Here is a 27,485-nt window from a genome sequence, read left to right on the forward strand (position 1 = left end):
CGGCTGGGGTCCCAAGTTCCCTCTCCGGTCCTCTGTAACAACAAACTCCCTCTCCCCTCACCTCGTTAAACCAGTAACACCCAGGGACACTGAGTCCCACGCCCTCTGCTTGCATACCATTGAAACCCCACCGAAAACAAGAAAACAAACAAGAAAATCCCCCACTTTGTCACATCTCTCCCCCCTTCGAGGCTGAACGGAGCAGGGTCACTTAGCCAGTGACCTGGGGAAGTTCAGGGCCCCTGCCCCGTGATACAGCAGCGGCTATAACATTGGCACTTTCCCTCCCCCTGGCACAGCCCTCTCGGCTGCACCCCCCTGGACCGGCGGTGCCCCCTCTCGGTGGGCTTCCACCCAGTTGACACCCTGCGGGTTCTGCTTGGCCGCCATTTCCTTCATCTTCAGGCACTGTGCCCCCTTGTGCCCCTTTTGGCCACAGTAATTACATTTCAGGTCCCTCAAGTCCCACCTTGGAGGGGTCTCGGGGTGACTCCTCTTCTGAGTCCCCGATGTGGGTCTCCCTCCTGCCCCCGATCTGCTGTCCACGAACTCATTTGCCAGCGCCCCGCACTGCGCAGATCTTTGGGCTTCCGGTCCACTAGCCACATCTTAAGGTCCGGAGGGCAGATGTCATACAGCTGCTCCAACCCCACCAGGTTATACACGTCCTCTGCGGTAGTGGCCCTGGTGCCCTTCCCCCACTTGCGGAGATATTCCCCCAGCAAGTTGGTGACCTCCTTGTAAGAGACACCTGAGGCCTTGCGCGCACCCCGGAATCGTTTCCTGTACGCCTCGGGGGTCAGTTCAAACTTCAGCAGCAAAGCCTCTTTGAACAGGTCCTAGTCCCCCGTCTCAACACCATCCATTTGGCTGAACGCCTGTATGGCTTTGGGACCCAGCCGGGGGGTCAGACATCTTCCACTCTCCTGGCCTTCCCAAACTGCTGACTAGATAAAGCCATCAGCTCACCAGGCTGTTGGGCTCATCCAAACTTTCCGTACCAGGCACGTCGCCACTCCCAACAGATAAACTGCTGCTCTTCTCACTACACTGAGCTACTGCCAGCAAATCACAGTTACCCTGTCCAGGTTCACTTTTACAAGCTGTACTAGCCAACAATCCATCACCCATCGAAGATCTCCCCTTTCCTTCCTCAGGTAGGGCTTCCACCTGACCAGCCACTTTAATCTGCTCCCGAGAAACATTGTCCTGACCAATGGGATCTTTCTGTGCTTGATCGAATTCCAGATTCACTTCTGAGACACTAAACAGACATTCAGAAACTTCATTCACAGTCAAACAGCTCTTCTCCTCAGACAAACCTTTGGAGAAACCCTCCCCAGGCAAATCATTGCCCATAACAGACACAGGTTGAAGATCATTCCTGTCCTGTGACTGGCTCTGGCTACCTGGACTGAATGAAGCTTTAACATTTTCCCCAATCAAAAGATCCTTAGGCAATAACTTCCTTAGACCAGCTATAACTTCATGCTGAGTCCCATTCCATTCAAGGTGGATACTGGCTAAAGCCACGCGTACAGTAAACTCATAGAGGACTACAACATTCACACTCTGATTTGGTCAGTAATCTTCCTTTTTGTATATCTGATGGTCCTTAATAGGCCATCAAGCAGGCTAGGCAGAGCTGACACCAACTTAAAGCAGAGCATAAGTTTGCCATACAGACAGTATAGAGCCAACCTTCATAACTTCAAGTACAAAATTGATACACACATACAGACAGCATAACCATAACCAGCAAACCATAACCTTGTCTTAGACACCTCATTTGACCCCCTTTATACAAGATTTGGTGCCACTACAGGACTTTGGTTGCAACCACGTTCTCTACGGTCCCAGATTATGTCAATAACATCACAGCCGAAAAGGAAGGGTTTTTTTTTTTTGGGGGGGGGGAGAAACAGCACACATAGGGTGACCAGATCACAGCAGTAAAATATGACACGCCCCCTCCCCACTCGGCCCCACCATCACACCCCTCTTCACCCCCTAGCCCCTGCTGGCTTGCTGTGTCCCTCCTAGTCAGTCCCCCACCCCACTATAACAATGTTTAAAAGGGGACTGGATAAATTCATGGTGGCTAAGTCCATAAATGGCTATTAGCCAGGATGGGTAAGAATGGTGTCCCTAGCCTCTGTTCGTCAGAGGATGGAGATGGATGGCAGGAGAGAGATCACTTGATCATTGCCTGTTAGGTTCACTCCCTCTGGGGCACCTGGCATTGGCCACTGTCGGTAGACAGATACTGGGCTAGATCGACCTTTGGTCTGACCCAGTACGGCCTTTCTTATGTTCTTATGTTCACCCACCACTCACCTCCTTTCACCTTCTCCCTCCCCTGCCAGAAACCCCCATGCCCGCCCCTAGAACCCTTGCTGGCTCACTGCTCGCCTCTTTGCCCACCCACCACTTGCCCACCCGCTCACCCCCAACTCACCACTCGCCCCCCCCCCCCAGTATAAAGCCTCATTCAAAGACCCAGGGGTCACTATATTACTGCACACAGCAGTCAATCAATGCAGTTGTAGATAAATCTCTGCATTATGCATTTTTGTATAACTTTGTATTGAACCTTGGTAATATGTTATAGCAGGTCCCTAAGGTAGTATAATTAAGGTAAAAGAAAAATGTCTTTTTGCTAGAAGTAGAATAAGACCCCCCCCCCTTTGTAATCAATTGCCCTGTTGAATGAATGAGGTGTGAATGAGGAAGGCATGGAAGGCAGGCACCTCCAGACAGCTGCAATCCTTGGAGAGGGGCTGGGAGCCAGACCAAGGACAATCAAACTTGTCAAGTGGGCTGACTAGAGAAGAGCAGACATACTGACGGCCTTGGAGGTTAGAAGCAAGCACCTTCCTTTGGGAACACCCTCTTTACAGCATTGGGACAACCCCCAACCCAGAGAAAAGCAGGTAAAAGGACCAACAGACACAGTCCCAGATTTTGAATCTTGCCTGCCTGGTGCGAAGGTTGCGGATCTCTCGAGGCATCTAGATAGACTTATGTGTAGTGCTGGGGAGGAGCCGGTGGTCGTGGTACATGTAGGTACCAATGACATAGGGAAGGGTAGGAGAGATGTCCTGGAAGCCAAATTTAGGCTGCTAGGGAAGAGACTGAAATCCAGGACCTCTATGGTGGCATTTTCAGAAATGCTCCCAGTTCCACGCGCAGGGCCAGGTAGGCAGGCAGAGCTTCAGAGTCTCAATGCGTGGATGAGACGATGGTGTAGAGAGGAGGGGTTCACGTTCATTAGGAACTGGGGAAACTTCTGGGATGGGAGGAGCCTATACAGGAGAGATGGGCTCCACCTAAACCAAAGTGGAACCAGACTGCTGGCACTAAACATTAAAAAGGTTGTAGAGCAGTTTTTAAACTAGGAGATGGGGGAAAGCCGACTGCTGCAGAGGAGCGTGTGGATCGGACACAGACTTCCCTTAGGGGAGAGTCTGATGATAGAGAATCTCCAGGTTCTAGTCAGGAGCAGAGGACTGAAAAGTATAATGTAAGGGCCGGATCAGATGATAAACAGCCACATAAAAAAGAATCTGGCACATCAGAAAAAGACAGGCTAATAAACAGGGACAAGTTTTTAAAGTGCTTGTACACAAATGCCAGAAGTCTAAATAATAAGACGGGTGAACTAGAGTGCCTTGTGATAAAGGAGGATATAGATATAATAGGCATCACAGAAACCTGGTGGACTGAGAGCAATCAATGGGACACAATCATTCCGGGGTACAAAATATATCGGAAGGACAGAACAGGCCGTGCAGGGGGGGGGAGTGGCACTATATGTTAAAGAAAGTGTAGATTCAAATGAAGTAAAAATCTTAAGCGAATCCACAGGTTCCATAGAGTCTCTATGGATAGAAATTTCATGCTCTAGTAAAAATATAACATTAGGGATCTATTATCGACCACCTGACCAGGACAGTAATAGTGATGATGAAATGCTAAGGGAAATTAGAGAGGCTATCAAAATTAAGAACCCAATAATAGTGGGGGATTTCAATTATCCCCATATTGACTGGGAATATTTCACTTCAGGACAAAATGCAGAGATAAAATTTCTCGATACTTTAAATGACTGCTTCATGGAGCAGCTGGTACGGGAACCCACAAGGGGAGAGGCGACTCTAGATTTAATCCTGAGTGGAGCGCAGGAGCTGGTCCAAGAGGTAACTATAGCGGGACCGCTTGGAAATAGTGACCATAATACAATAGCATTCAACATCCCTGTGGTGGGAAGAACACCTCAACTGCCCAACACTGTGGCCTTTAATTTCAAAAGGGGGAACTATACAAAAATGAGGGGGTTAGTTAGACAAAAGTTAAAAGGTTCAGTGACTAAAGTGAAATCCCTGCAAGCTGCGTGGGCCCTTTTTAAAGACACCATAATAGAGGCTCAACTTCAATGTATACCCCAAATTAAGAAAAACAGTAAAAGAACTAAAAAAGAGCCACCGTGGCTTAACAACCATGTAAAAGAAGCAGTGAGAGATAAAAAGACTTCCTTTAAAAAGTGGAAGTCAAATCCTAGTGAGGCAAATAGAAAGGAGCACAAACACTGCCAACTTAAGTGCAAGAGTGTAATAAGAAAAGCCAAAGAGGAGTTTGAAGAACGGCTAGCCAAAAACTCCAAAGGTAATAACAAAATGTTTTTTAAGTACATCGGAAGCAGGAAGCCTGCTAAACAACCAGTGGGGCCCCTTGATGATCGAGATACAAAAGGAGCGCTTAAAGATGATAAAGTCATTGCGGAGAAACTAAATGGATTCTTTGCTTCAGTCTTCACGGCTGAGGATGTTAGGGAGATTCCCAAACCTGAGCCGGCTTTTGTAGGTGACAAATCTGAGGAACTGTCACAGATTGAAGTATCACTAGAGGAGGTTTTGGAATTAATTGATAAACTTAACAGTAACAAGTCACCGGGACCAGATGGCATTCACCCAAGAGTTCTGAAAGAACTCAAATGTGAAGTTGCGGAACTATTAACTAAGGTTTGTAACCTGTCCTTTAAATCGGCTTCGGTACCCAATGACTGGAAGTTAGCTAATGTAACGCCAATATTTAAAAAGGGCTCTAGGGGTGATCCCGGCAATTACAGACCGGTAAGTCTAACGTCGGTACCGGGCAAATTAGTTGAAACAATAGTAAAGAACAAAATTGTCAGACACATAGAAAAACATAAACTCTTGAGCAATAGTCAACATGGTTTCTGTAAAGGGAAATCGTGTCTTACTAATCTATTAGAGTTCTTTGAAGGGGTCAACAAACATGTGGACAAGGGGGATCCGGTGGACATAGTGTACTTAGATTTCCAGAAAGCCTTTGACAAGGTCCCTCACCAAAGGCTCTTACGTAAATTAAGCTGTCATGGGATAAAAGGGAAGGTCCTTTCATGGATTGAGAACTGGTTAAAGGACAGGGAACAAAGGGTAGGAATTAATGGTAAATTCTCAGAATGGAGAGGGGTAACTAGTGGTGTTCCCCAAGGGTCAGTCCTAGGACCTATCCTATTCAATTTATTCATAAATGATCTGGAGAAAGGGGTAAACAGTGAGGTGGCAAAGTTTGCAGATGATACTAAACTACTCAAGTTAGTTAAGACCAAAGCAGATTGTGAAGAACTTCAAAAAGATCTCACAAAACTAAGTGATTGGGCAACAAAATGGCAAATGAAATTTAATGTGGATAAATGTAAAGTAATGCACATTGGAAAAAATAACCCCAACTATACATACAACATGATGGGGCCTAATTTAGCTACAACGAGTCAGGAAAAAGATCTTGGCGTCATCGTGGATAGTTCTCTAAAGATGTCCACGCAGTGTGCAGAGGCGGTCAAAAAAGCAAACAGGATGTTAGGAATCATTAAAAAGGGGATAGAGAATAAGACTGAGAATATATTATTGCCCTTATATAAATCCATGGTTCGCCCACATCTCGAATACTGTGTACAGATGTGGTCTCTCACCTCAAAAAAGATATTCTAGCACTAGAAAAGGTTCAGAAAAGAGCAACTAAAATGATTAAGGGTTTAGAGAGGGTCCCATATGAGGAAAGATTAAAGAGGCTAGGACTCTTCAGTTTGGAAAAGAGAAGACTAAGGGGGGACATGATAGAGGTATATAAAATCATGAGTGATGTTGAGAAAGTGGATAAGGAAAAGTTATTTACTTATTCCCATAATACAAGAACTAGGGGTCACCAAAAGAAATTAATAGGCAGCAGGTTTAAAACAAATAAAAGGAAGTTCTTCTTCACGCAGCGCACAGTCAACTTGTGGAACTCCTTACCTGAGGAGGTTGTGAAGGCTAGGACTATAACAATGTTTAAAAGGGGACTGGATAAATTCATGGTGGCTAAGTCCATAAATGGCTATTAGCCAGGATGGGTAAGAATGGTGTCCCTAGCCTCTGTTCGTCAGAGGATGGAGATGGATGGCAGGAGAGAGATCACTTGATCATTGCCTGTTAGGTTCACTCCCTCTGGGGCACCTGGCATTGGCCACTGTCGGTAGACAGATACTGGGCTAGATCGACCTTTGGTCTGACCCAGTACGGCCTTTCTTATGTTCTTATGTTCTTATGAGATTTGCCCCACTCCAGCCACCGACTCGCCGCTTGCCTCGTCACCCCCCACCAAGTATAAAGCCTCATTCAAAGACCCAGGGGGTCACTATATTAATGCACACAGCAGTCAATCAATGCAGTACCAAAAATTAAAATACTGAAAATGGATGCCCCCCTCCATCCACTGACTTGCCTCCTCACCCCCCCTCCAAGTATCAGGGGCAGCAGGTTTGTCAAAATTTTGGTGGTGCCCAGAACACTCAGAGCCCGCCCCCCAACTCTGCCCCCCACCTGCCTAAGGCTCTGCGAGGGAGTTTGGGTGGGGGGAGGAGGTCTGGGGTGCAGGGCCTGGGTTGGGGCAGGGGATTGGGGTGTAGGACGGTTGAGAGGTTGGGCTCTGGGATGGAGTCGGGGGTGCAGGCTCTGGGACAGAGTTTGGGGGCCAGAGAGGGGGTGTGGGCTCTGGGAGGGGATGGTGGGTGCTGGGGGGGAGGGGACTGCCATCACATGTGGCTTCCTTCCTCCTCTGCTGCCCCTCGCCATAGCCTCACTGGGGGTGGGGGATGGGGCTGCCCCGGTCCAGTTTGCAGGAGTGGTGGCTGGGGTGTGTGTGTGCGGCTCACAGGGTCAAACACTCACCGAAGCCCCAGCAGCTGCTCAGGTGAGGAGTGAGGTGCCGATGATCCTGTCTCCCACTGGAAGCCCCCTCAGCGTCTCCTCCAGGTGAGTGCCGGGGGAGGGGAGGGCTCTATGTCTCAGAAGCAGGTGTCCTACCCCTCCCCTTCCTGACTTCAGCAGCCAGCTGCTCGCTCGCCCTCAGCTCTCTGCCGGCCAGCGTCTCTGGTTGCCATAGAGGCAGCAGCAGCCGAGAGAACAGATGTCGCGCCCCTAGGCTCTGCATACCTGAGGCAAGTGCCTCACTCACCTCGCCCTCGTTATGGCACTGTCTGAGGGCAAGATTGTATCTGTATTCAGTTTTCTTACTGTATTAGGCTTAGACTTGAGTGTTTTATTTTATTTTGCTTGGTAATTCACTTTGTTCTGTCTCCTGTTACTTGGAACCACTTAAGTCCTACTTTTTGTATTTAATAAAATCACTTTTTACATATTAATTAACTCAGAGTATGTATTAATACCTGGGGGAGCAAACAGCTGTGCATATCTCTCTATCAGTGTTATAGAGGGTGAACAATTTATGAGTTTACCCTGTATAAGCTTTATACAGATACAGGGTAAAACGGATTTATTTGGGGTTTGGACCCCATTGGGAGCTGGGTACCTGAGTGTTGGAGACAGGAGCACTTCTGAAGCTGTTTTCAGTTAAGTCTGCAGCTTTTGGGGGACGTGGTTCAGACCTGGGTCTGTGTTTGTATCAGGCTAGTGTGTCTGGCTCAAACCAGGCAGGGTACTGAAGTCCCAAGCTGCCAGGGAAAATGGGCTCAGAGGTAGTCTCAGCACATCAGCTGGCAGTTCCCAAGGGGGTTTCTGTGATCCATCCCGTCACAGTGGCCTTGTCTTCTATCAAGGCAGACGCTGTGGCAGACGCGCTGCTGAACGTTTTCAGCAGAGTGGGGTTCCCCAAGGAGGTCCTTTCAGACCAGGGCTCCAATGTCACGTCAACTCTGCTCCAGTGCTTGTGGGAGAAGTGTGGGGTCCGACACACCTGGGCCTCAGTGTATCACCCTCAGTCCAACGGGCTGGTGGAGAGGTTCAATGGGACACTAAAGAGGATGCTGAAAACCTTTATGGACCAGCACCCGCAGGACTGGGACAAGTATTTACCCCACCTGCTGTTCGCGTACTGGGAAGTGCCCCAGGAATCAACCGGGTTTTCTCCCTTCGAGTTGCTGTACGGGAGGAGAGTAAGGGGACCCCTGGACTTGGTGAGGGACGAATGGGAGGGGAAGGCCTCTCCCGATGGGGAATCAGTGGTGGAGTATGTCCTGTTTTTCCCGGGAAAAGCTCGCTGAGCTCATGGGCTTGGCCGGGGAGAATTTAGCCAGGGCCCAGGGAGATATACCTATCTCATAGAACTGGAAGGGACCCCGAAAGGTCATTGAGTCCAGCCCGCTGCCTTCACTAGCAGGACCAAGTACTAATTTTGCCCCAGATCCCTAAGTGGCCTCCTCAAGGATTGAATTCACAACCCTGGGTTTAGCAGGCCAATGCTCAAACCACTGGAGCAGAAGGTCTGGTACGACCGCTCAGCGCGTGCCCGCTCATATGCTACCGGGGACCAGGTGATGCTCCTCATCCCCGTGAGGAAGAACAAGCTGCAAGCGGCCTGGGACCGCCCCTTCACGGTCATCAGACAGGTAAACAAGGTGAACTATGTGGTGGATCTGTCCAACCGGGCTCACAGCCACTGGGTGTATCACGTCAACATGATGAAGCTGTACTGGGACAGGGAGAAGTTGGTGCTGGCTGTGTGTGGGCAGTGGGAGGAGGAGGAGGGAGGGACTTCTCCCTGAGACAGGGGCCGGCCCTTCGCTGGAATCGATCCCCCCTCTCAGACCAGCTAACCCCGGCCCAGCAGGCAGAGATCAGAGCCGTGCTGCATTCATACCGGCAGCTGTTCTCCAGCCGGCCTGGGCTCACTAACCTGGCTTTCCACCAGGTGGAGACAGGAGTCCACATAAGATGCTCCCTGTTCTGGGTCACAGGGAAAACAGCCCAGAAACTGGAGAGAGAGGTCGGAGACATGCTGGTCTTAGGGGTGATCCAGCCGTCTGCCAGCCCTTGGGTCTCTCCTGTGGTGTTGGTCCCCAAGAAGGACGGGTCAATCTGGTTTTGTGTGGATTACCGGAGGCTTAATGCCATCACCAAGTTCGATGCCTACCCTGTGCCTAGGCCTGACGAGCTCCTAGACAAACTGGGGGGGGGGGGGGGGAGGGGCTCGTTATCTCACTACTATGGATCTCACCAGGGGCTACTGGCAAGTACCTTTGGATCCAGATGCCCGACTGAAATCTACTTTTATCACCCCTCTGGGGTTATACGGGTCCCTGGTCCTACCTTTCGGCGTAAAGGGGGCACCTGCTACCTTCCAGCGCCCGGTGGATCAGTTACTCAAGGGGATGGAGAGTTTTGCCCTGGCGTATATTGATGATATCTGCGTTTTTAGCCAGACCTGGGAGGACCACGTGTCCCAGGTTAAACAAGGGCTGGACCGGCTCCGGGACGCAGGTCTGACTATAAAAGCTGGGAAGTGCAAGGGGCAGATGTCAGAGGTGTCGTACCTGGGCCACAAAGTGGGGAGTGGCTGCCTAAGCCAGAGCCGGCCCAGGTGGAGGTGATCAGAGACTGGCCCGCTCCCCAGACTAAGAAGCAGGTCCAGGCTTTCATTGGGATGGCGGGGAACTACCGGAGCTTTGTGCCCCACTTTAGCTCCATAGCCGCCCCCATCACGGAGCTGTGTCGAAAGGGAAAGCTGGACAAGGTGGTCTGGACCGAGCAGTGCCAGAGGGCTCTCTGCGCGCTGGAGGAGGATCTGGTCAAGGGCCCGGTGCTGGTAAACCTGGACTTTGACAAGCCCTTTATGGTGTTCACCGACGCCTCAGACACAGGGCTGGGTGTGGTGCTAACGCAGGTTGACGGAAAGCGGGGGAGACACCCCATTGTGTACCTGAGCTGGAAGCTGCTGCCCCGGGAGCAGAACTATGCGGCCATAGAGAAGCAATGCCTGACCATGGGGTGGGCCCTTAAAAAACTGCAGCCGTATCTATTTGGGCAGCGCTTCACCGTGTACATTGACCATTCGCCCCGACGTGGCTACACCAGATGAAAGGGGCCAATGCCAAGCTCCTGAGGTGGAGTCTCCAGCATCCGGATTACGACATGGACGTGGTCCACGTTAAGGGGAGTGCCAACGTTATAGCCGATGCTTTGTCCCGGAGAGGGGGGCCGGAACTTCCCCAGGCCACTGGCTAAAGTGACCCCGCTCAGTTTGGTCTCGGAGGGGGGAGAGATGTGATGAAGTGGGCTTTTATTCATCTTGTTATGTTGCATGTGAATCTTACTGTCCCATACTAATGCTGTGTGTGCCTCAGTTTCCCTGTGTGCTGCCCCAATACTTCGGTGGTGGGAATTGGGGGTGTGATGTTGCTGAGGCCCTCGGGGCAGGTGAGGCTGCCCAGCTGTTTGCAGCTGTGTAACCTGAGACCCAGGAGGGGGGTGCGACCAGGTGACACCTTTGGCCTGGGGAAGCGAGACACAGAGAAGGAGGAGGGGCATGAGGGGGTGTCAGAGGTCAGGTTGCTGGAGGCTGGCAGTCTGCTTGGGGGGACTGGAAGAGGGGGAGTCCAGGGCGTCTGGCCCACGACTCCCCAAGATGGACTTGGCTGAAAGTCACTGATTTCTGTGCTAACGAGCTCTGTTCTACGCCGTGTTCCTGTCTATGAACAAACCTCCTGTTCTCCGGGCTGGCTGAGAGTCATGTCTGACTGCGGAGTTGGGGGGCAGGGCCCTCTGGCTGCCCCAGGACCCCGCCCGGGCGGACTCGCTGTGGGAAGCGCACAGAGGGGCAGATGCTGAATGCTTCGAGGTCAGACCCAGGAAGGTGAAGCCGTGTGAGTTTCTTGCCCTGGAGACAGTCTGCTCCGAGGGAGAGGAGGCTCCCCAGAGTCCTGACTGGCTTCGTAGGGAGCAGTTCCAGAGCATCGCCCGGGGACTCCGTGACACCAGTTACCGGGACATTTCGTACCTAGTACCGAGCCACTATGAACGGCCCCCGCCCGCAGGGAGCCGGCCGGGTGGGCCCAGCCGGAGAGCCAAGAACGGAGGCGGAGCCAGGTGGGAAGGAGACCGAAGGGCCCAGCGGGAGCCGGGGGCACTGCCTGGCCGGGCTCTGGGTAACCTGGATGGGCTGGGCTGAACCTGTCTGTTCTCTACGCTCACCAGGGCCTGTGCCGGGGGCCGGGTGACGAATAAACTCCGCTGTTCTGACAGCGGCGTGTGAGCGTCACTGCGAACGCCGGGTGAGGGGCGTTAATCCCTGTGGAGCGGGCGAGTCCCCCCCAGGGACCGGAGCTCACGGAGGGCAGCAGGGGGGGCTGCAGGCCCCGAGCTCCAGCCTAAGGAGGCGATGGAGCCACATGGCCAATCCTGGAGGAAGGGGGAGACCCCTCGTGGTCTGGCTCACTGATGGATAGAGACCGTGAGAGCCGTCCCCTCCCGGTGCCACCCCCAGAGCCACCCCCAGAGCCGTCCCCCCCGGTGCCACCCCCAGAGCCGTCCCCCCCGGTGCCACCCCCAGAGCCGTCCCCTCCCAATGCCACCCCCAGAGCCGTTCCCCCCCCGGTGCCACCCCCGGAGCCGTCCCCCCCGGTGCCACCCCCAGAGCTGTTCCCCCCCCCGGTGCCACCCCCGGAGCCGTCCCCCCCGGTGCCACCCCCAGAGCCGTCCCCTCCCAATGCCACCCCCAGAGCCGTTCCCCCCCCGGTGCCACCCCCGGAGCTGTCGCCTCCCGGTGCCATGCCAGAGTCGCACTTTCATGCTCTCATGCGACACTCTAAGAAACCGATTCCACACCCCTCTGTGACGGCCGGGGCGTTCTGGGCCATCTCGGGCCCTCGCCCGCAGGGGATGATCTTGCCCAGGTCCTGGGAGGGCCGTGGGGGCGGTGACAGGTGCCCCTCCCCCCCGAACACCTGGGTCCGTTTCAGAGCAGGGCCTCAGCAGCGGTGGTTTCCTGCCCTGGCCCCGGGACACGAGGATGGTGCTGATAAAGGGGGTGGGGGAGCGGATGTTGTGTGGCATCCTGTGGTGGTGGCCTATTTCACCCCATGGGCACGTCACCAGCACCGCGGTTCCTCACAGCTCCGGCCCTGACTGTGCGTCCGTCGCTCAGTGTCTCTCTCTCTCTGTCTGCTGCCTGCCCGCCCGCCCCTTCCCCTGGGCCCCGCCCCTCAGGGGGAAAACCGGTCTCAGCGAGCCCCTCCCCTTCCTGTAGGTCCTACAGATAAACAGGCTGCTTGATTTGCTCTCTCAGCTGGGGGGGGGCGGGTGCTTAATTTGGTAACAGCAGCAGTGCAGGGACTGACGCTGCCTCACTGCACCCCCCTCCCGCTGCCGCATTCATTGCTGGTGGGCGCAGGGAGCCGCGGGATACCCCGGGTACCAGTGCCGCTGCAGTGCATTGTGGGAGATTCCCAAGCACTGCGGGAGCGGGAGGTGGGAGGCGGAGCTGGACCAAGTGGGAGGCGACGGCTTCGGTCAGACGGGTGGGCATGAGGCGTGTTACACTCGTGTCACTGAATGCAGGGCTTCTGCAAAGGGATCATGGGACACAGAGAGAGTAGCTGTCTGTCTGTCCATCCCATCCACCCCCTCTATCTATCTATCTATCTATCTATCTATCTATCTATCTATCTATCTATCTATCTATCTATCTATCTATCTATCTATCTATCCCCATCCACCCCATCTATCTATCTATCTATCCTGTGACAGGTTGGGTCACAGAAACCCCCTTGGGACTGACACCCAGCTCCCAATGGGATCCAAACCCCAAACAAATCCGTTTTACTATGTATAAAGCTTATACAGGGTAAACTCATAAATTGTTCGCCCTCTATAACACTGATAGAGAGATATGCACAGCTGTTTGCTCCCCTAGGTATTAATACTTATTCTGGGTTAATTAATAAGTAAAAAGTGATTTTATTAAGTATAAAAAGTAGGATTTAAGTGGTTCCAAGTAATAACAGACAGAACAAAGTAAGTTACCAAGCAAAATAAAACAAAAACATGCATGTCTAAGCCTAATACAGTAGGAAACTGAATACTGGTAAATCTCACCCTCAGAGCTGTTCCAATAAGCTTCTTTCACAGACTAGACTCCTTCCTAGTCCGGGCCCAGTCCTTTCCCCTGGTACAGCCCTTGTTCCAGCTCAGGTGGTAGCTAGGGGATTTCTCATGACTGGAACCTCCTTTATTCTGTTCCACCCCGTTATATGGCTTTGGTGCTGGGCGGGAATCTTTTGTCCCTCTGGATCCCCATCCCTCCTTCTAAATGGAAAAGCCCCAGGTTTAAGATGGATTCCAGTACCAGGTGACATGGTCACATGTCCTGTGAGACCCCCAAGCCTCCATTCTTCCCGGCCTGACTCACAGGAAGGCTTGCAAGTAAACAGAGCCATTTACAACCAATTGTCTTAGTTGCTGGGAGCCATTAAGATTCCAAACCACCATTAATGGCCCACACTTTGCATAATTACAATAGGACCTCACAGTTATGTTTCATATTTCTAGTTTCAGATACACAAGTGATACATTTATACAAATAGGATTACCACACTGAGTAGATTATAAACTTTGTAATGATAGAATCATAGAATCATAGAATATCAGGGTTGGAAGGGACCTCAGGAGATCATCTAGCCCAACCCCCTGCTCAAAGCAGGACCAATTCCCAACTAAATCATCCCAGCCAGGGCTTTGTCAAGCCGGGCCTTAAAAACCTCCAAGGAAGGAGACTCCACCACCTCCCTAGGTAACGCATTCCAGTGCTTCACCACCCTCCTAGTGAAATAGTGTTTCCTAATATCCAACCTAGACCTCCCCCACTGCAACTTGAGACCATTGCTCCTTGTTCTGTCATTTGCCACCATTGAGAAAGCCGAGTTCCATCCTCTTTGGAACCCCCCTTCAGGTAGTTGAAGGCTGCTATCAAATCCCCCTCATTCTTCTCTTCTGGAGACTAAACAATCCCAGTTCCCTCAGCCTCTCCTCTTAAGTCATGCGCTCCAGACCCCTAATCATTTTTGTTGCCCTCCGCTGGACTCTTTCCAATTTTTCCACATCCTTCTTGTAGTGTGGGGCCCAAAACTGGACACAGTACTCCAGATGAGGCCTCACCAATGTCGAATAAAGGGGAACGATCACGTCCCTCGATCTGCTGGCAATGCCCCTTCTTATACAGCCCAAAATGCCGTTAGCCTTCTTGGCAACAAGAGCACACTGTTGACTCATATCCAGCTTCTCGTCCACTGTAATCCCTAGGTCCTTTTCTGCAGAACTGCTACCTAGCCACTCGGTCCCTAGTCTGTAGCTGTGCTTGGGATTCTTCCGTCCTAAGTGCAGGACTCTGCACTTGTCCTTGTTGAACCTCATCAGGTTTCTTTTGGCCCATCCTCTAATTTGTCTAGGTCACTCTGTATCCGATCCCTACCCTCTAGTGTATCTACCACGCCTCCTAGTTTAGTGTCATCGGCAAACTTGCTGAGAGTGCAGTCCACACCATCCTCCAGATCATTAATAAAGACATTAAACAAAACCGGCCCCAGGACCGACCCTTGGGGCACTCCGCTTGAAACTGGCTGCCAACTAGACATGGAGCCATTGATCACTACTCATTGAGCCCGATGATCTAGCCAGCTTTCTATCCACCTTACAGTCCATTCATCCAGCCCATACTTCTTTAACTTGGCAGCAAAAATACTGTGGGAGACCGTATCAAAAGCTTTGCTAAAGTCAAGGAATAACACATCCACTGCTTTCCCCTCATCCACAGAGCCAGTTATCTCATCATAGAAGGCAATTAGGGTTAGTCAGGCACGACTTCCCCTTGGTGAATCCATGCTGACTGTTCCTGATACCTTACAAGAGACCTTTTGGATGAAGCATATTCCAGTTACATTATATTCACTCATTAGCATATTTTCATAAAATCATATAGAGCGCAATGTCACACCCTCCTCCTGAACTTACTGCCAGAGACTTGGACGCTGTCCATGGTGGAGGCAGTATACCTAAAATTCATCTTTGGGCTCCCCTCTGGGGCAGACACTCCTGTGTCCCCCAAAAAGGAAGGAGACCCTGATCTAGCTGTGGGCTCACAGCTACCAGCTATGACAGACCCTTCACTGGCCAGGAAAATCCCGCCCCCTTTCACTCAGGTTGGGTTTGCTTCCAACTACAGAGTCCTTGGGGTCTGTTCCCACCACAGCAGTCACCAGGACCCCAACTTCCAGCTCCAGGATACATGTCTCTGTGCACCTCTTCCAATCCATTACAGCCAGTTCTTGCTTCTGGGCTTTTGTACTTGTCTCTGGGCTTAAATTTCTTTGTCTTTTAAATCCAGGGTTTGCTGGTGGGCAGTGTCTCAAAGCAATCAGCTCTGGACAGATCCTGCTGACTACACCACTGTGATGGGTTGAGTCACAGAAACCCCCTTGGGAGCTGCCACCTGATGTGCTGAGACTACCTCTGAGCCCGTTTTCCCTGGCAGCTTGGGACTTCAGTACCCTGCCTTGCTGAGCCAGACACGCTAACCTGCTGCAAACACAGACCCAGGGTCTGTACCACGTCCCCCCAAAGCTGCAGACTTAACTGAAAACAGCTTCAGAAGTGCTCCGGTCTGTAGCACCTGGACACCCATCTCCCAATGGGATCCAAACCCCAAATAAGTCCGTTTTATTCTGTATAAAGCTTATACAGGGTAAACTCATAAATTGTCTGCCCTCCATATCACTGATAGAGAGATATGCACAGTTGTTTGCTCCCCCAGGAATTAATTACTTACTCCGGTTTAATTAATAAGCAAAAGTGATTTTATTAAATATAAAAATTAGGATTTAAGTGGTTCCAAGTAATAACAGACAGAACAAAGTAAGTTACCAAGAAAAATAAAACAAAAACATGCAAGTCTAAGCCCAATATAGTAGGAAACTGAATACAGATAAAATCTCACCCTCAGAGATGTTTCAATAAGCTTCTTTCACAGACTAGACGCCTTCCTAGTCTGGGCCCAATCCTTTCCCCTGGTACAATCCTTGTTCCAGCTCAGGTGGTAGCTAGGGGATTTCTCATGACTGCAGCCCCCTTTGTCCTGTTCCACCCCCTTTTATAGCTTTGGCACAAGGCAGGAATCTTTTGTCTCTCTGGGTCCCCACCCCTCCTTCTAAATGGAAAAGCCCCAGGTTTAAGATGGATTCCAGTACCAGGTGACATGGTCACAAGTCCTGTGAGACCCCCCCAAGCCTTCACTCTTCCTGGCCTGACTCACAGGAAGGCTTGCAAGTAAACAGAGCCATTTACAACCAATTGTCTTAGTTGCTGGGAGCCATCAGTAGATTATAAGCTTTGTAATAATACCTTCCAAGAGACCTTTTGCATGAAGCATATTCCAGTTACATTATATTCACACTCATCAGCATACTTTCATAAAATCATATAGAGTGCAAAGTCACACACCTCCTCTATCTATCTATCTATCTATCTATCTATCTATCTATCTATCTATCTATCTATCTATCTATCTATCTATCCCCACACTCCCCCCTACCCCCCCATGCACACTATCCATCCCTCTCTGCTCTGGCTAGTGGGTGTTTCGCTGGAGGATTACAGCCATTCTACTGCTGCTGGACGGTGTCATTCCCCGGGGATGTCTGGCGGAGAGCGCAGCACCAGGGAGGTGAGTTCAAATCCTGACACCGACGGTGAGTCACTTCCGGACACCCGCCTGGTGACGCTCTCTGGGCCGTGATCCCAGCCAGCCGCCAGCCCAGGGCAAAGACCACGACGGAGACGCCGGCCTTGGAAAGCACCAGGAAGAGGCCGACAAGGACGAGGTGAACGGTGTCGATGCGCCGGGGGCAGGTTCTCCCCTCACCCGCTGCACCAGTTGTGACCATTTCTGGGTGCCACGTGCTGTCTGTGGGGCTGGGAGCTTCCCGCTCTGGGGAGGGAGCAGGGGACAGCAGGTGAGTCTGGGCTCCCCTGGCAAACTCTGTCCCCCCAAACCCATCTGCTCCCCTGTTCGAAGGGTGCAGTGACCCCTTTGCCCCAGCTATCCAGATATGGAGGGTCCCTGCTCCCCTTTACGGCCCCCAAGGTATGTGAGACCCTGCTTCCCCCACTGTCCCCTGGATATGGGGGGACCCTGCTTCCCCCACTGTCCCCTGGATATGAGGGGACCCTGCTTCCCCCCACTGCCCCATGGATATGGGAACCCCCCCTTACCCCTAATTGTGGGGGATCTGTGCCTGGTAGCATCTCTCTCTCTGTCTATCCCCCTGATTCCTCCACTGCCCCATGGATATGGGGGGGACCCTTCTTCTCCCAACTGCCTCCCCAGATATGGGGGACCCTCCCTTGCCCCTAGATCTGGGGGATCTGTGCCCGGTAACAGCTCTCTCTCTCTCTCTCCCCCTGCGGTATCCCGGCGCCCCCCACGGTTCATCCCCTCTCACCTGTCACCGTGAGGTTGGTCCCAGGGACACCGCGCCATTGCTCCCATTCGCTGTCGTTCTTCTGCACCCTGACTTGGCAGACGTACTCGCTGGCGTCCGACTCCCACAGCCGGTCGATGCGGATCGAGGCCGTTCGGCTCCCCCGCGGGTCCCCGACCAGGACGATGTGGCCCCCGTAATCCGGGTGGGTGAACCCCTCGGTGTGATTGTAGATAAACTCGCCATGGTACCCCCCCCCCCGTCTCCAGTAAACCCGGACGTCCTGCAGCGGCTCGATCTCGCGGGGGTAGGTGAAGGCGCAGGGCAGGTCGGCTGCCAACCAGGTTTGCCTGGTCCACACGTGCTGCTGGGAAGTGATTACACAGCAGGGAGGGAGCTACCAGGGACCGGGCTCAGGGGGGCTGTGACCCCAGGCCCACCCAGCGAGAGGGAGCAGGTCCCACTCCCTTCCCATCAGCTGAATTCCAGACCGAGCTGCAGAGGGATCCCTCCTTGAAGAAGCTGAGGGAACTTGCTGGCCACAGCGCTGCAAACCCCCTTGGGGAAGGCTGCAGGGACAGAGTCCTGTGGGAGAAGGGATTCCTGTACCAGGAATGGGCTCCCCAAGGGGAAGTAGAACTGTGGGGAATCGGGAGGCAGCTGGTGGTGCCCCAGGAATCCACAGGGTTCTTCCCTTTCGAGCTGCTGTATGGGAGGAAAGTGAGGGGACCCCTGGACCTGGAAGGGGAGGATTGGGAGGAGAAGGGGGAGGACCCCCTGGTGGATCTCTTCCCTGAGGTGAGAGCCAATCTCCCCATCAGGTGTTCCCCATTCAGAGTCACTGGGAAAGCAGCCCAGAACCTGGAGAGAGAGGTCAAGGACATGCTGACTTTAGATGTGATCCAGCCGTTCAACAGCCCATGGGCCTCACCCGTGGGGCTGGTCCCCAAGGAAGACGGGATGATCTGGTTTTGTGGGGACTATCGGAAGTGTAAAGCCATCACCGTGTCCGATGCCCACCCCACGCCTAGGCCTGGGGAGATTCTAGACAAGCTGAGGGGGATAGAGGACTTGGCCCTGGCGTACATCGATGACATGTGTGTCTTTAGCCAGACCGGGGAGGAACATGTGTCCCAGGTGAAGAGGGTGCTGGGCTGCCTCAAGGAGGCAGGACTGACGGTAAAAGCCGAGAAGTGCAAGGTGGAGATGATCAGAGATTGGCCCATTCCCCAGACCAAGAAACAAGTCCAGGCCTTTATCAGGATGGCGGGGTGCTACCGGAGGTTTGTACCCCACGTTAGCCCCCTAGCTGCCCCCATCCCTGAGCTATGTGAGAGGGGTAAGCCAGACGAGGTGGTCTGGACCGAGCAGTGCCAGAGAGCTCTCTATATACCGAGCAGTGCCAGAGAGCTCTCTATATACTGACGGAGACTCTAATCCAGGACCCGGTAAATCTGGTAAACCCAGACTTTGCCAAGCCTTTTGCAGTGTTCACCGACGCCTCAGACGCAGGGCTGGGCACGGTGCTAATGCAAGCTGATGCTAAGGGCGGGAGACACCCCACCGGGTACCTGAGCAAGAAACTGCTGCCCCGGGAGCAGAACTGTGCGGCCTCAGAGAAGAAATGCCCGGCCATGGTGCAGGCCCTTAGAAAGCTGCAGCTGGATCTATTTGGGCGGCGTTTTACTGTGTATACTGGCCACTCTCCTCTGACGTGGCGGCGTCAAATGCAAGGGGCTGATGCCGAGCTGCTGGGGACAGAGACACCTGTTCAGAGGGTGGCCAAGGTCCAGATGGGGGCTCTTAACCATCTTAACTCCGTGACACACCCCAGACAGTTTGGCATCAGCTCTGCCTAGCCTGCTTGATGGCCCATTAAGGACCATCACTACACAACTGACCCACTGAGAGACGGCAAATACGCCTTGTGACTCAGCAAGGCAGGGACCTGCCTATGGACCAAACTCTGAGGTTTTTCTGTGGTGCCATGTGCTGGGCGGCTTGTCTTTGGGTCAAAGGAAGCAGAGGCCACAGGGCAAGAGCCTATAAAAAGCTGCTGCAGCTCCTCCATCCTGGCGTCAATCCTGCGTCTCACCTCTGGAGGGACTTTGCTACAAACGGAAGCTCTGAACAAAGGACTGAATGGCCCCTCCCAGCTGGGGATGTTCCAGAGACTTGATTTGCACCTGCAGTTTATTCCATCCCGGCTACAAGCCTGAACCAAGAACTTTGCCATCACTGTACGTAACTGATTCCATGTAACCAATTCTAGCTCTCAGCGATATTTCTTCCTTTTATGAATAAACCTTTCGATTTTAGATTCTAAAGCATTGCCAACAGCGTGATTTGTGGGTAAGCTCTGATTTGTCTATTGACCTGGGTCTGGGGCTTGGTCCTTTGGAATCGGGAGAACCTTTTTCCTTTTACTGGGGTATTGGTTTTCATAACCATTCATCCCCATAACGAGTGGCACTGGTGTGGATACTGGGAAACTGGAGTGTCTGAGGGAATTGCTGGTGTGACTTGTGGTTCGCCAGTGGGGTGAGACCGAAGTCCTCTCTGTCTGGCTGGTTTGGTGCCTGGGTGTGCAAAGGACCCCTGCCTTGGGCGGGGTCTGCCCTGCTCTGAGCGATTTGTCCTGGATTGATACTCTTGGTTGTGTCCCACCAGAGGCAGCATCGGTACAGGGACCCTGCTTCTTCCCACTGCCCCCCAGATATGCGAGACTCCCGCCTTGCTCCTGGATGTGGGGGATCTGTGCCTAGTAACAGCTCTCTCTCTCTCTCTCTCTCTCCACCCTGCGGTATCCTGGGGCCCCCCACGGTTCATCCCCTCTCACCTGTCACCATGAGGTTGGTCCCAGGGACACCGCGCCACTGCTCCCATTGGCCATCATTCTTCTGCACCCTAACTTGGCAGACGTACACGATGGCGTCCGACTCCCGCAGCCGGTTGATGCAGATTGAGGCCGTTCGGTTCCCCAGCGGGTCCCTGACCAGGACGATGCGGCCCCCATAATCCGGGTGGGTGAACCCCTCGGTGTGATTGTAGATAAACTCGCCATGGAATCCCCCCCGTGTCCAGTAAACCTGGACGTCCCGCAGTGGCTCGATCTCGCGGGGGTAGGTGAAGGCGCAGGGCAGGGTGACGGAGCTCCCGGCCGGCGCCGACAGGGACACGGGCTGGGTTATCTGGTACCGGAGATCCTGGGCAGCCGCTGCAAAGACCCCCAGAGACACAATCCCGTCACCGTGGCCAACCCTGGGGTCCCACCCACAGCCAGCGGGTCACAAACGCCTCCCAGCCTCCAGCCCCCTTCCAGCCCCCCAGCACCCACACTGCAAAAGCCAGCCCAGCCCCATTCCCCCTGCCCCAGCCAGCCCTCCCATGCCCCCGTCCCATTCACCCCGCCCCGCCCAGGCCCTCCCTGTTCCCCTGCCCCATTCACCCTGCCCTAGAGCAGCCCCTCCCTGTGCCCCCATCGCCACCTGCTGTTTGAGTCTCGCCAGTGACAAGGGGGCCACGCCCCAGTTCTGTGCACCCCTGTGTCACGCCCCAGGGCTCACCCCCCACCAGGGGCAGCAGCAGCAGCTCCCGCCGCATGGCCCAGCGAAGGCGACTCCGGCCCCACTGGCTCTGCTCCCCCCCCCGCTTATTTGAGGAGGCTGGTGACACCTTGGTCCTTCCTGTGTGAAATCTGTCCCCCCTGCCCTGGGCCAATGAGACACTGCAGGGAGGAGGAAGGGGGACCACGGATCAGGACTCCTGGGTTCTCTCCCCAGCTCTGGGAGGGGAGCGGGGTCTGGTGGTTAGAGGAGGAGGGGCTGGTAAGGGGCCAACTGGGGGCAGGGGCTGGGGCTGGCTGCGTCCGGGGGGGGGGGTGTTGGCGGAACCTGCTGGGGGCAGGGGGGGGTGAGGGCCGGCTCACCATCACAGCCTAGTTACTGGGGCCTGCTGCCCAGTGAGGTTTGCTTTCACACCAGTGCACACGCGCTAGTGACCCTGGGGCGGCCCGTGTGCCGGGCGCTGGTTCCCGGGAGGTGGCCAGGACCCTGGTGTCACTGCTGAGCCCCACCCCAGACTTGCTGGGGCCCCCAGACCCCCTCCCCCCTCCCCCATCCGGGGGGGGGTACCCGGCTCAGAGACGCTGGTTCCTCTGCGGGTCCGATTGAGCTGCTGGGACGTGGGAAAAGGGGAACTGGGGCAGCTAATTATAGTGCAGCGTGGCACCCAACCCCCCCCGGTTCACCCCTCACAGCTCCAGCGTCCCTTCCCCCCGCCCCCCTGGTCCCCTCCCCCACAGCTCCAGCATCCCTTCCCCCCCACCACCCCCGGTCCCCTCTCCCACAGCTCCAGCATCCCTTCCCCCCCCCCCCCGGTCCCCTCTCCCACAGCTCCAGCATCCCTCCCCCCCTGAGTTCCCATGCCCCCCCTGCAGCCCCCCCACCCAATTATGCAGGCCCCATGGATCCCCCCATGTCCTCCAGCCCCCCCTGCACGCTCCATGCCCCCTGCAGCCCCCGTCCCCCGAATGACACCTGACGCCTGCACCCCAGTGCCCGGCACCCCCCCCCCGGATGCGGGGGCCAGGGGTGGCTGGGAAGCTCCAACCACAGGGCTGGCGGTGGAAGGGAAGTGACTGTAACACTGGTCTGCTCTGGGCCCAATTGCCCAATTTCTTCCCCCCCCCCCCACCCGCCTCCCTCGGTTTCCTCCTCGTGGTTTTGCAACCGGCTCCCGCGTCCTGTTTTCCAGCTTGCGTCCGGCCCCCGCCCTGGTCAGGGGGTGCTGGGCGGGGTGGCCGGAGCTCCGGGGAGCCAGACGCCCAGCCCCGCGCGCCCCAGAGATGCTGCTGCCACCGGGACACCCAGCCCTGCTGCTCCTGGCGGGTATCCTGCTTGGAGGTGGGTGTGTTTCGCCGGTGCCGAATCCCCAGGGCAGGGGCCCATCTCCCCCGGCCTCCCCTGGGGCCCATCACCCCCAGCCTCCTGGCTTCCCCTGGGGCCCATCTTCCCCGGCCTCCCGCCTTCCCCAGGGGCCCATCTTCCCCGGCCTCCCGCCTTCCCCAGGGGCCCATCTCCCCCGGCCTCCCGGCTTCCCTGGGGCCCATCTCCCCCGGGCTCCCGCCTTCCCCAGGGGCCCATCTTCCCCGGCCTCCCGCCTTCCCCAGGGGCCCGTCTACCCCGGCTTCTTGTGCCCCGGCAGCAGGGGGAGCTAGGCCTGGCTCTGATCCGGGACAGGGCCCAGCACCGGCTGCTCGGGAGGAAGTGCTGTGATGAGGATGTGACCTGGTTCCTGGGGTGATGCCTGGCATGATGGGCACCCAGTGGCGGTCCCCAGGCACGATACGATACCAACAACTAATAATAAATCTGCCTTCCCTATTGCCCGGGTCGGGGGGGTCCCCTCTGCGCCCCGCTGGCTGTGGGTGGGACCCCGGGGCCGGCTGCGGTGACGGGATTGTGTCTCTGGGGGTCTTTGCAGCGTCTGCCCAGGATCCCCGGTACACGATAACCCAGAACAAGTCCCTGTCGGCGCCGACCGGGGGCTCCGTCACCCTGCCCTGCCCCTTCACCTACCCCCGCGAGATCGAGCCGCTGCGGGACCTCCGGGTTTACTGGAGACTGGGATTCTATGGCAAGTTTATCTACAATCACACCGAGGGGTTCACCCACCCGGATTATGGGGGCCGCATCGTCCTGGTCGGGGACCCGCGGAGGACCCGAACGGCCTCGATCTGCATCAACCGGCTGCAGGAGTCGGACGCCAGCGAGTACGTCTGCCACGTCATGGTGCAGAAGAACGACCGCACATGGGAGCAATGGCGCGGTTACCCTGGAATCCACCTCGCGGTGACAGGTGCCCCCATACCCTGGCTTCCCCCATGTCACCTGCTCCTATCCCCAGTTTTGCACCCTCCCGTGCCCTGGCGAATCCCCCACCCACCCGCAGCCCTGAGACCCTCTGTGCGTTCCCGGCTCCCTGAGTGCTGCACCCCGAACCCATGGCAGGAGCTCAGGGGCACCCCCACCAAGATCCCTTCCCATCCCCGACTGTGTCCTGGCCCCATCCGCCCGGGCGTCCCCTCTTCTGGGTGGGTTCGTGGCCCCATCCCGCAGCAGCCGGGCATGTCGGTGAGTGAATGTGCGTGCCAGAATGTGTGTCAGTTGTGCATCAGTGAGTGTTCAAGGATGCACATGCATGAACATGTTTGTGTAAATGAGAGTGTGGGAATGTGTCAGAGCTGCAGCGTTGGTGAGTGTGCAAGGATGTGCGCACGTGAATGTGAGTGTGCAAACATGCATGTTCCAAAATGCGCGTGTGTCTGCCTGTGCAGGGTTGCGGGTGTGAGCGTGGCTGAGGGTGTCTGGATGTGGGAAGCACAAGCGTGTGAGCGTGTGTGCGAGCGCGCGTGCAGCCTTGGCGCGGCGTCTCTGAGGGAGGGCGCGGTGTCCACAGACATGCTGCGCACGCTCACACACCTGGGGTGTGCGCTGAACATGCGAGAGCCAGAGCGTGTGTATGAGTGTGTCCCCCTGGCTGTGCACACACGTGGGCAAGGGGCCATGCCTTGACCTAACGGCCCCCTTGATCTCGCTCTCCCAGCCCAAGCCTTGACGACGAACGCCCCCTGCACGGCGCAGGCGACGATCCCAGCCACAGCCACGACGCAGCGGCCAGCCAGGCTGGGGGCAGCCCCGGTGATTGGGGGGGTGCTGGCGGGGGCCGTCCTGCTGGCCGGGATCATCGGGCTGGCTGTGTACGGAGCCCGGAAGAGAACAGGTACCAGCACCCCTGGGGGAGCGGCTGGGGGGGGGGGGGGGGGGGGATGGACACGCACCACCGGGGCATCCAGCCCCTCATCAGTCCGCCCCAAGGGAGCTGCCGGGTACCCGCGCAAGGCATTGTGGGAAATTCCCCGGGCGGCACAGGGATGGGAGCGGGGGGAGGAGCCAAATGCTGCACCAGGCCTGTCCGGTACATGTGTGTATCCTGCTGGGCGTGTGACACGGGCAGTAAAGTGTGATCCTAACCAGAATGCACTGCTCCCGCTGCGGCATCATGGGATTCAAAGAGTGACTGTCCATCCATCCATCCTCATCTATCTATCTATCTATCTATCTATCTATCTATCTATCTATCTATCTATCTATCCCCATCCACCCCCTGTATCTATCTAATTTATCTATCTATCTATCTATCTATCTATCTATCTATCTATCCCCACCCACCCCATCTATCTATCTATCTATCTATCTATCTATCTATCTATCCCCAGACACCCCCCATCTCCCTGAGCCCCCCACGCTCTGCCCCCCGGCATTGCCCCCCTGTGGGGTGTACCTGGGGGCTATTAACTCCTCTCCCTTCCTTTCAGGCTGTCGGCAGAAGGACCCCCCGGCCCGGTGAGTTGCCCTTTTCTGCTCCCCGCTGCCCCCATAACCCAAGGGGGCTGCGGAGGGGCCGGATTCAGAGCTGTGGGACCCCATACTTAGGGGTCTTTGGACAGCTGGAACCTCCAGCCCCTGGCCTGGGGCCCCAGATAAAAATAGGCGGTGCAGGGGGTCTTTTGCAGGGGGCCCATATTCCCTCTTGGGGGGCTGAATTAGCCCCTCTGAGCCCTGCACCCCCTGCTTTACAACCCCCCATTGCCTGTGCCCCAGGTGAGGCAGCAGCCTCCAGCCCCCAAGCAGGGGATTGCCCCAGTCCTCAGCAGCTGTGCCCATCCCGCTGGCATCAGGCCTGCGGCCTAGCGGCACCAGCCCCAGCGGCTCCCCACTCGTCCCCCCAGCTGCCAGCCGGTGCCGGGGGGGGAGGGGGCAGGGGCCCACCCAGCCCTGGGGCCCCCACCAGTGACTGTCCGCGGGTCTGTCTTGCAGGAGGGAGCGCGGCCAGTCGCAGGCTGAGGGCGGAGGCGAGTACATGGAGATCGGGGCGGGAGGTGAGAGCCCCCGGGGCGGCCCTGAAGAGCACTCCCCCCCTCCTCCCGTCCCTCCCCCCCTTCATCCGCCACGTCCCCTCTGCTCGTCCCCCCCTCTATCTGCCCCATCCCCTCTGCTCATCCCCCTCCATCCACCCCGTCCCCATCCATCTGCCCTATCCCCTCTGCCTGTCCCTCCCCCCCTCCATCCACCCCGTCCCCTCTGCCTGTCCCTCCCCCTCTTTCCGCCCCATCCCTTCTGACCATCCCCCTCCATCCGACCCGTCCCCTGTGCCTGTCCCTCCCCCTCTATCTGCCCCATCCCCTCTGCCCATCCCTCCCCGTCCCCCTCCATCCATCCCATCCCTGTCCCCTCTGCCTGTCCGCCTCCATCCCACCCCTCTGACTCCATCCACCCCGTCCCCTCTGTCCGTCCCTCCCCATCCCCCCCATCCCCCCCGTCCCCCTCCGTCCATCCCGTCCCCGTCCCCTCTGCCTGTCCCCTTCCATCCATCCCCCTCCATCTGCCCCATCCCCCTCCATCCATCCCCCTCCATCCCCGTCCCCCTCCGTCCACCCCGTCCCCTCTGCCTCTGCCTGTCCCTCCCCATCTCCTCTGCCCGTCCCCTCTGCCTGTCCCCCCTATCCATCCCCCTCCATCTATCTAACTGTCCCCCTCCTACCTGACTCCACCCCACCCCACTCCTTCTATCCATCGACCCCCGTCCCCCCTGCCCTCCCCTCTCCCTCCTTCCATCCCCCTCCCCCTCACTCACTCCCCATCCCTGTCCCCCTCCATCCCATCCAACCCCCTCCCACCTCACCCCATCCATCCCCTGTCCCCCTCCCCATCCCGTCCCCCTCCACCCCATCCATCCCCCAGCCTCCTCCATCCATCCAACCCCTTCCATCCCCTCCCTCCCTCCAGCCCCCATGCCTTCGCTCACCCCCAGCTCCCCTCTGTCCCCCCCCCCAGCCATACCCTGCTGGCTCACCCCCCCATCTCTCGTTCCAGGGCAGGATGTCCCCCCGCCCCAGCGCCCCCCGAAGCCCCAGGACCCTGGCTTGCTCTACGCCGCCCTGGCGTTCGCCGAGCCTGGCACTGCCCTGAGGCAGCCGGAGCCCCGCGGGGCCCCTACGGACGAGACCCTCTACTCAGCCGTCCGGGTCCGCTAGGGACGGGGGGAGCCCGGACCCCCAGGGGAGGGGCAGGGGGCTGGAGAGGGGAAGGGCAGGCCACGGGTGGGAGGCAGAGCTGGATCGAGGGCAAATGGGGGGTGGTCTCTGAGTTGGAGCTGGGTTGGACATGGGGGACTCAGAGCCAATGAGGGACTGGGGGGGGGGGTCCTGCATTGGGAGGTTTGGGGGGGCAGAGCCTGGGGGAGGTTTGGGGGTGTCTCCCTCCAGGTGTTTTCTCCACACTCCCCAGCCCGATGTGGGGGGTGAGGCCCAAGGCCTGTGGGGCCCAGACCAGGCTGGAAGCTGGGACCCCCCATCTTGGGGAGATTGTTCCCCTCCCCCAGGGCCGCGGGGATGTGTCTGTCTGTCCGTCTGTCTGTCCGGCCGGGGGCAGCGCCTGGCCTGCCCCTCACCCCAATAAAGCCTGTCTGACCCTCGGATTGTGTGGGTGTGTACTGCAGCGGTGTGCGTCACGCAACTTACACACTGTCTGCACCCCCACCCACCCCTGACACCCCCACGCCCTGGGCCCCCCTCCCACTGCGCTACACACACACACACACACACACACACACACACACACACACACACACACACACAGAGACCTGTCTCTCT

The 27,485-nt window shown here is 56.2% G+C and overlaps 2 protein-coding genes across 2 annotated transcripts; one reads left to right on the forward strand and one right to left on the reverse strand.

Moving 5' to 3' along the window:
• Positions 1 to 16,970: 16,970 nt before the first annotated feature.
• On the reverse strand, positions 16,971 to 21,373 carry LOC135889166 (paired immunoglobulin-like type 2 receptor beta). Its single transcript, XM_065416979.1, is given in 5 exon segments — positions 16,971 to 17,095; positions 17,098 to 17,268; positions 17,792 to 17,957; positions 20,776 to 20,987; positions 21,337 to 21,373. Coding segments are annotated over 5 exon segments (711 nt in total).
• A 1,243-nt stretch (positions 21,374 to 22,616) lies between these two features.
• On the forward strand, positions 22,617 to 27,019 carry LOC135889163 (paired immunoglobulin-like type 2 receptor beta). The gene is made up of 5 exons (XM_065416975.1): positions 22,617 to 22,674; positions 23,255 to 23,629; positions 24,377 to 24,553; positions 25,149 to 25,176; positions 26,707 to 27,019. The coding sequence occupies exons 1-5, from the start codon at positions 22,617 to 22,619 to the stop codon at positions 27,017 to 27,019; spliced, it is 951 nt and encodes a 316-aa protein (XP_065273047.1).
• The last annotated feature ends 466 nt before the right edge of the window (positions 27,020 to 27,485 follow it).

This window comes from Emys orbicularis, chromosome 15 (genome assembly GCF_028017835.1).
Source record: "Emys orbicularis isolate rEmyOrb1 chromosome 15, rEmyOrb1.hap1, whole genome shotgun sequence".
In the NCBI taxonomy this organism is placed as follows: Eukaryota; Metazoa; Chordata; order Testudines; family Emydidae; genus Emys; species Emys orbicularis.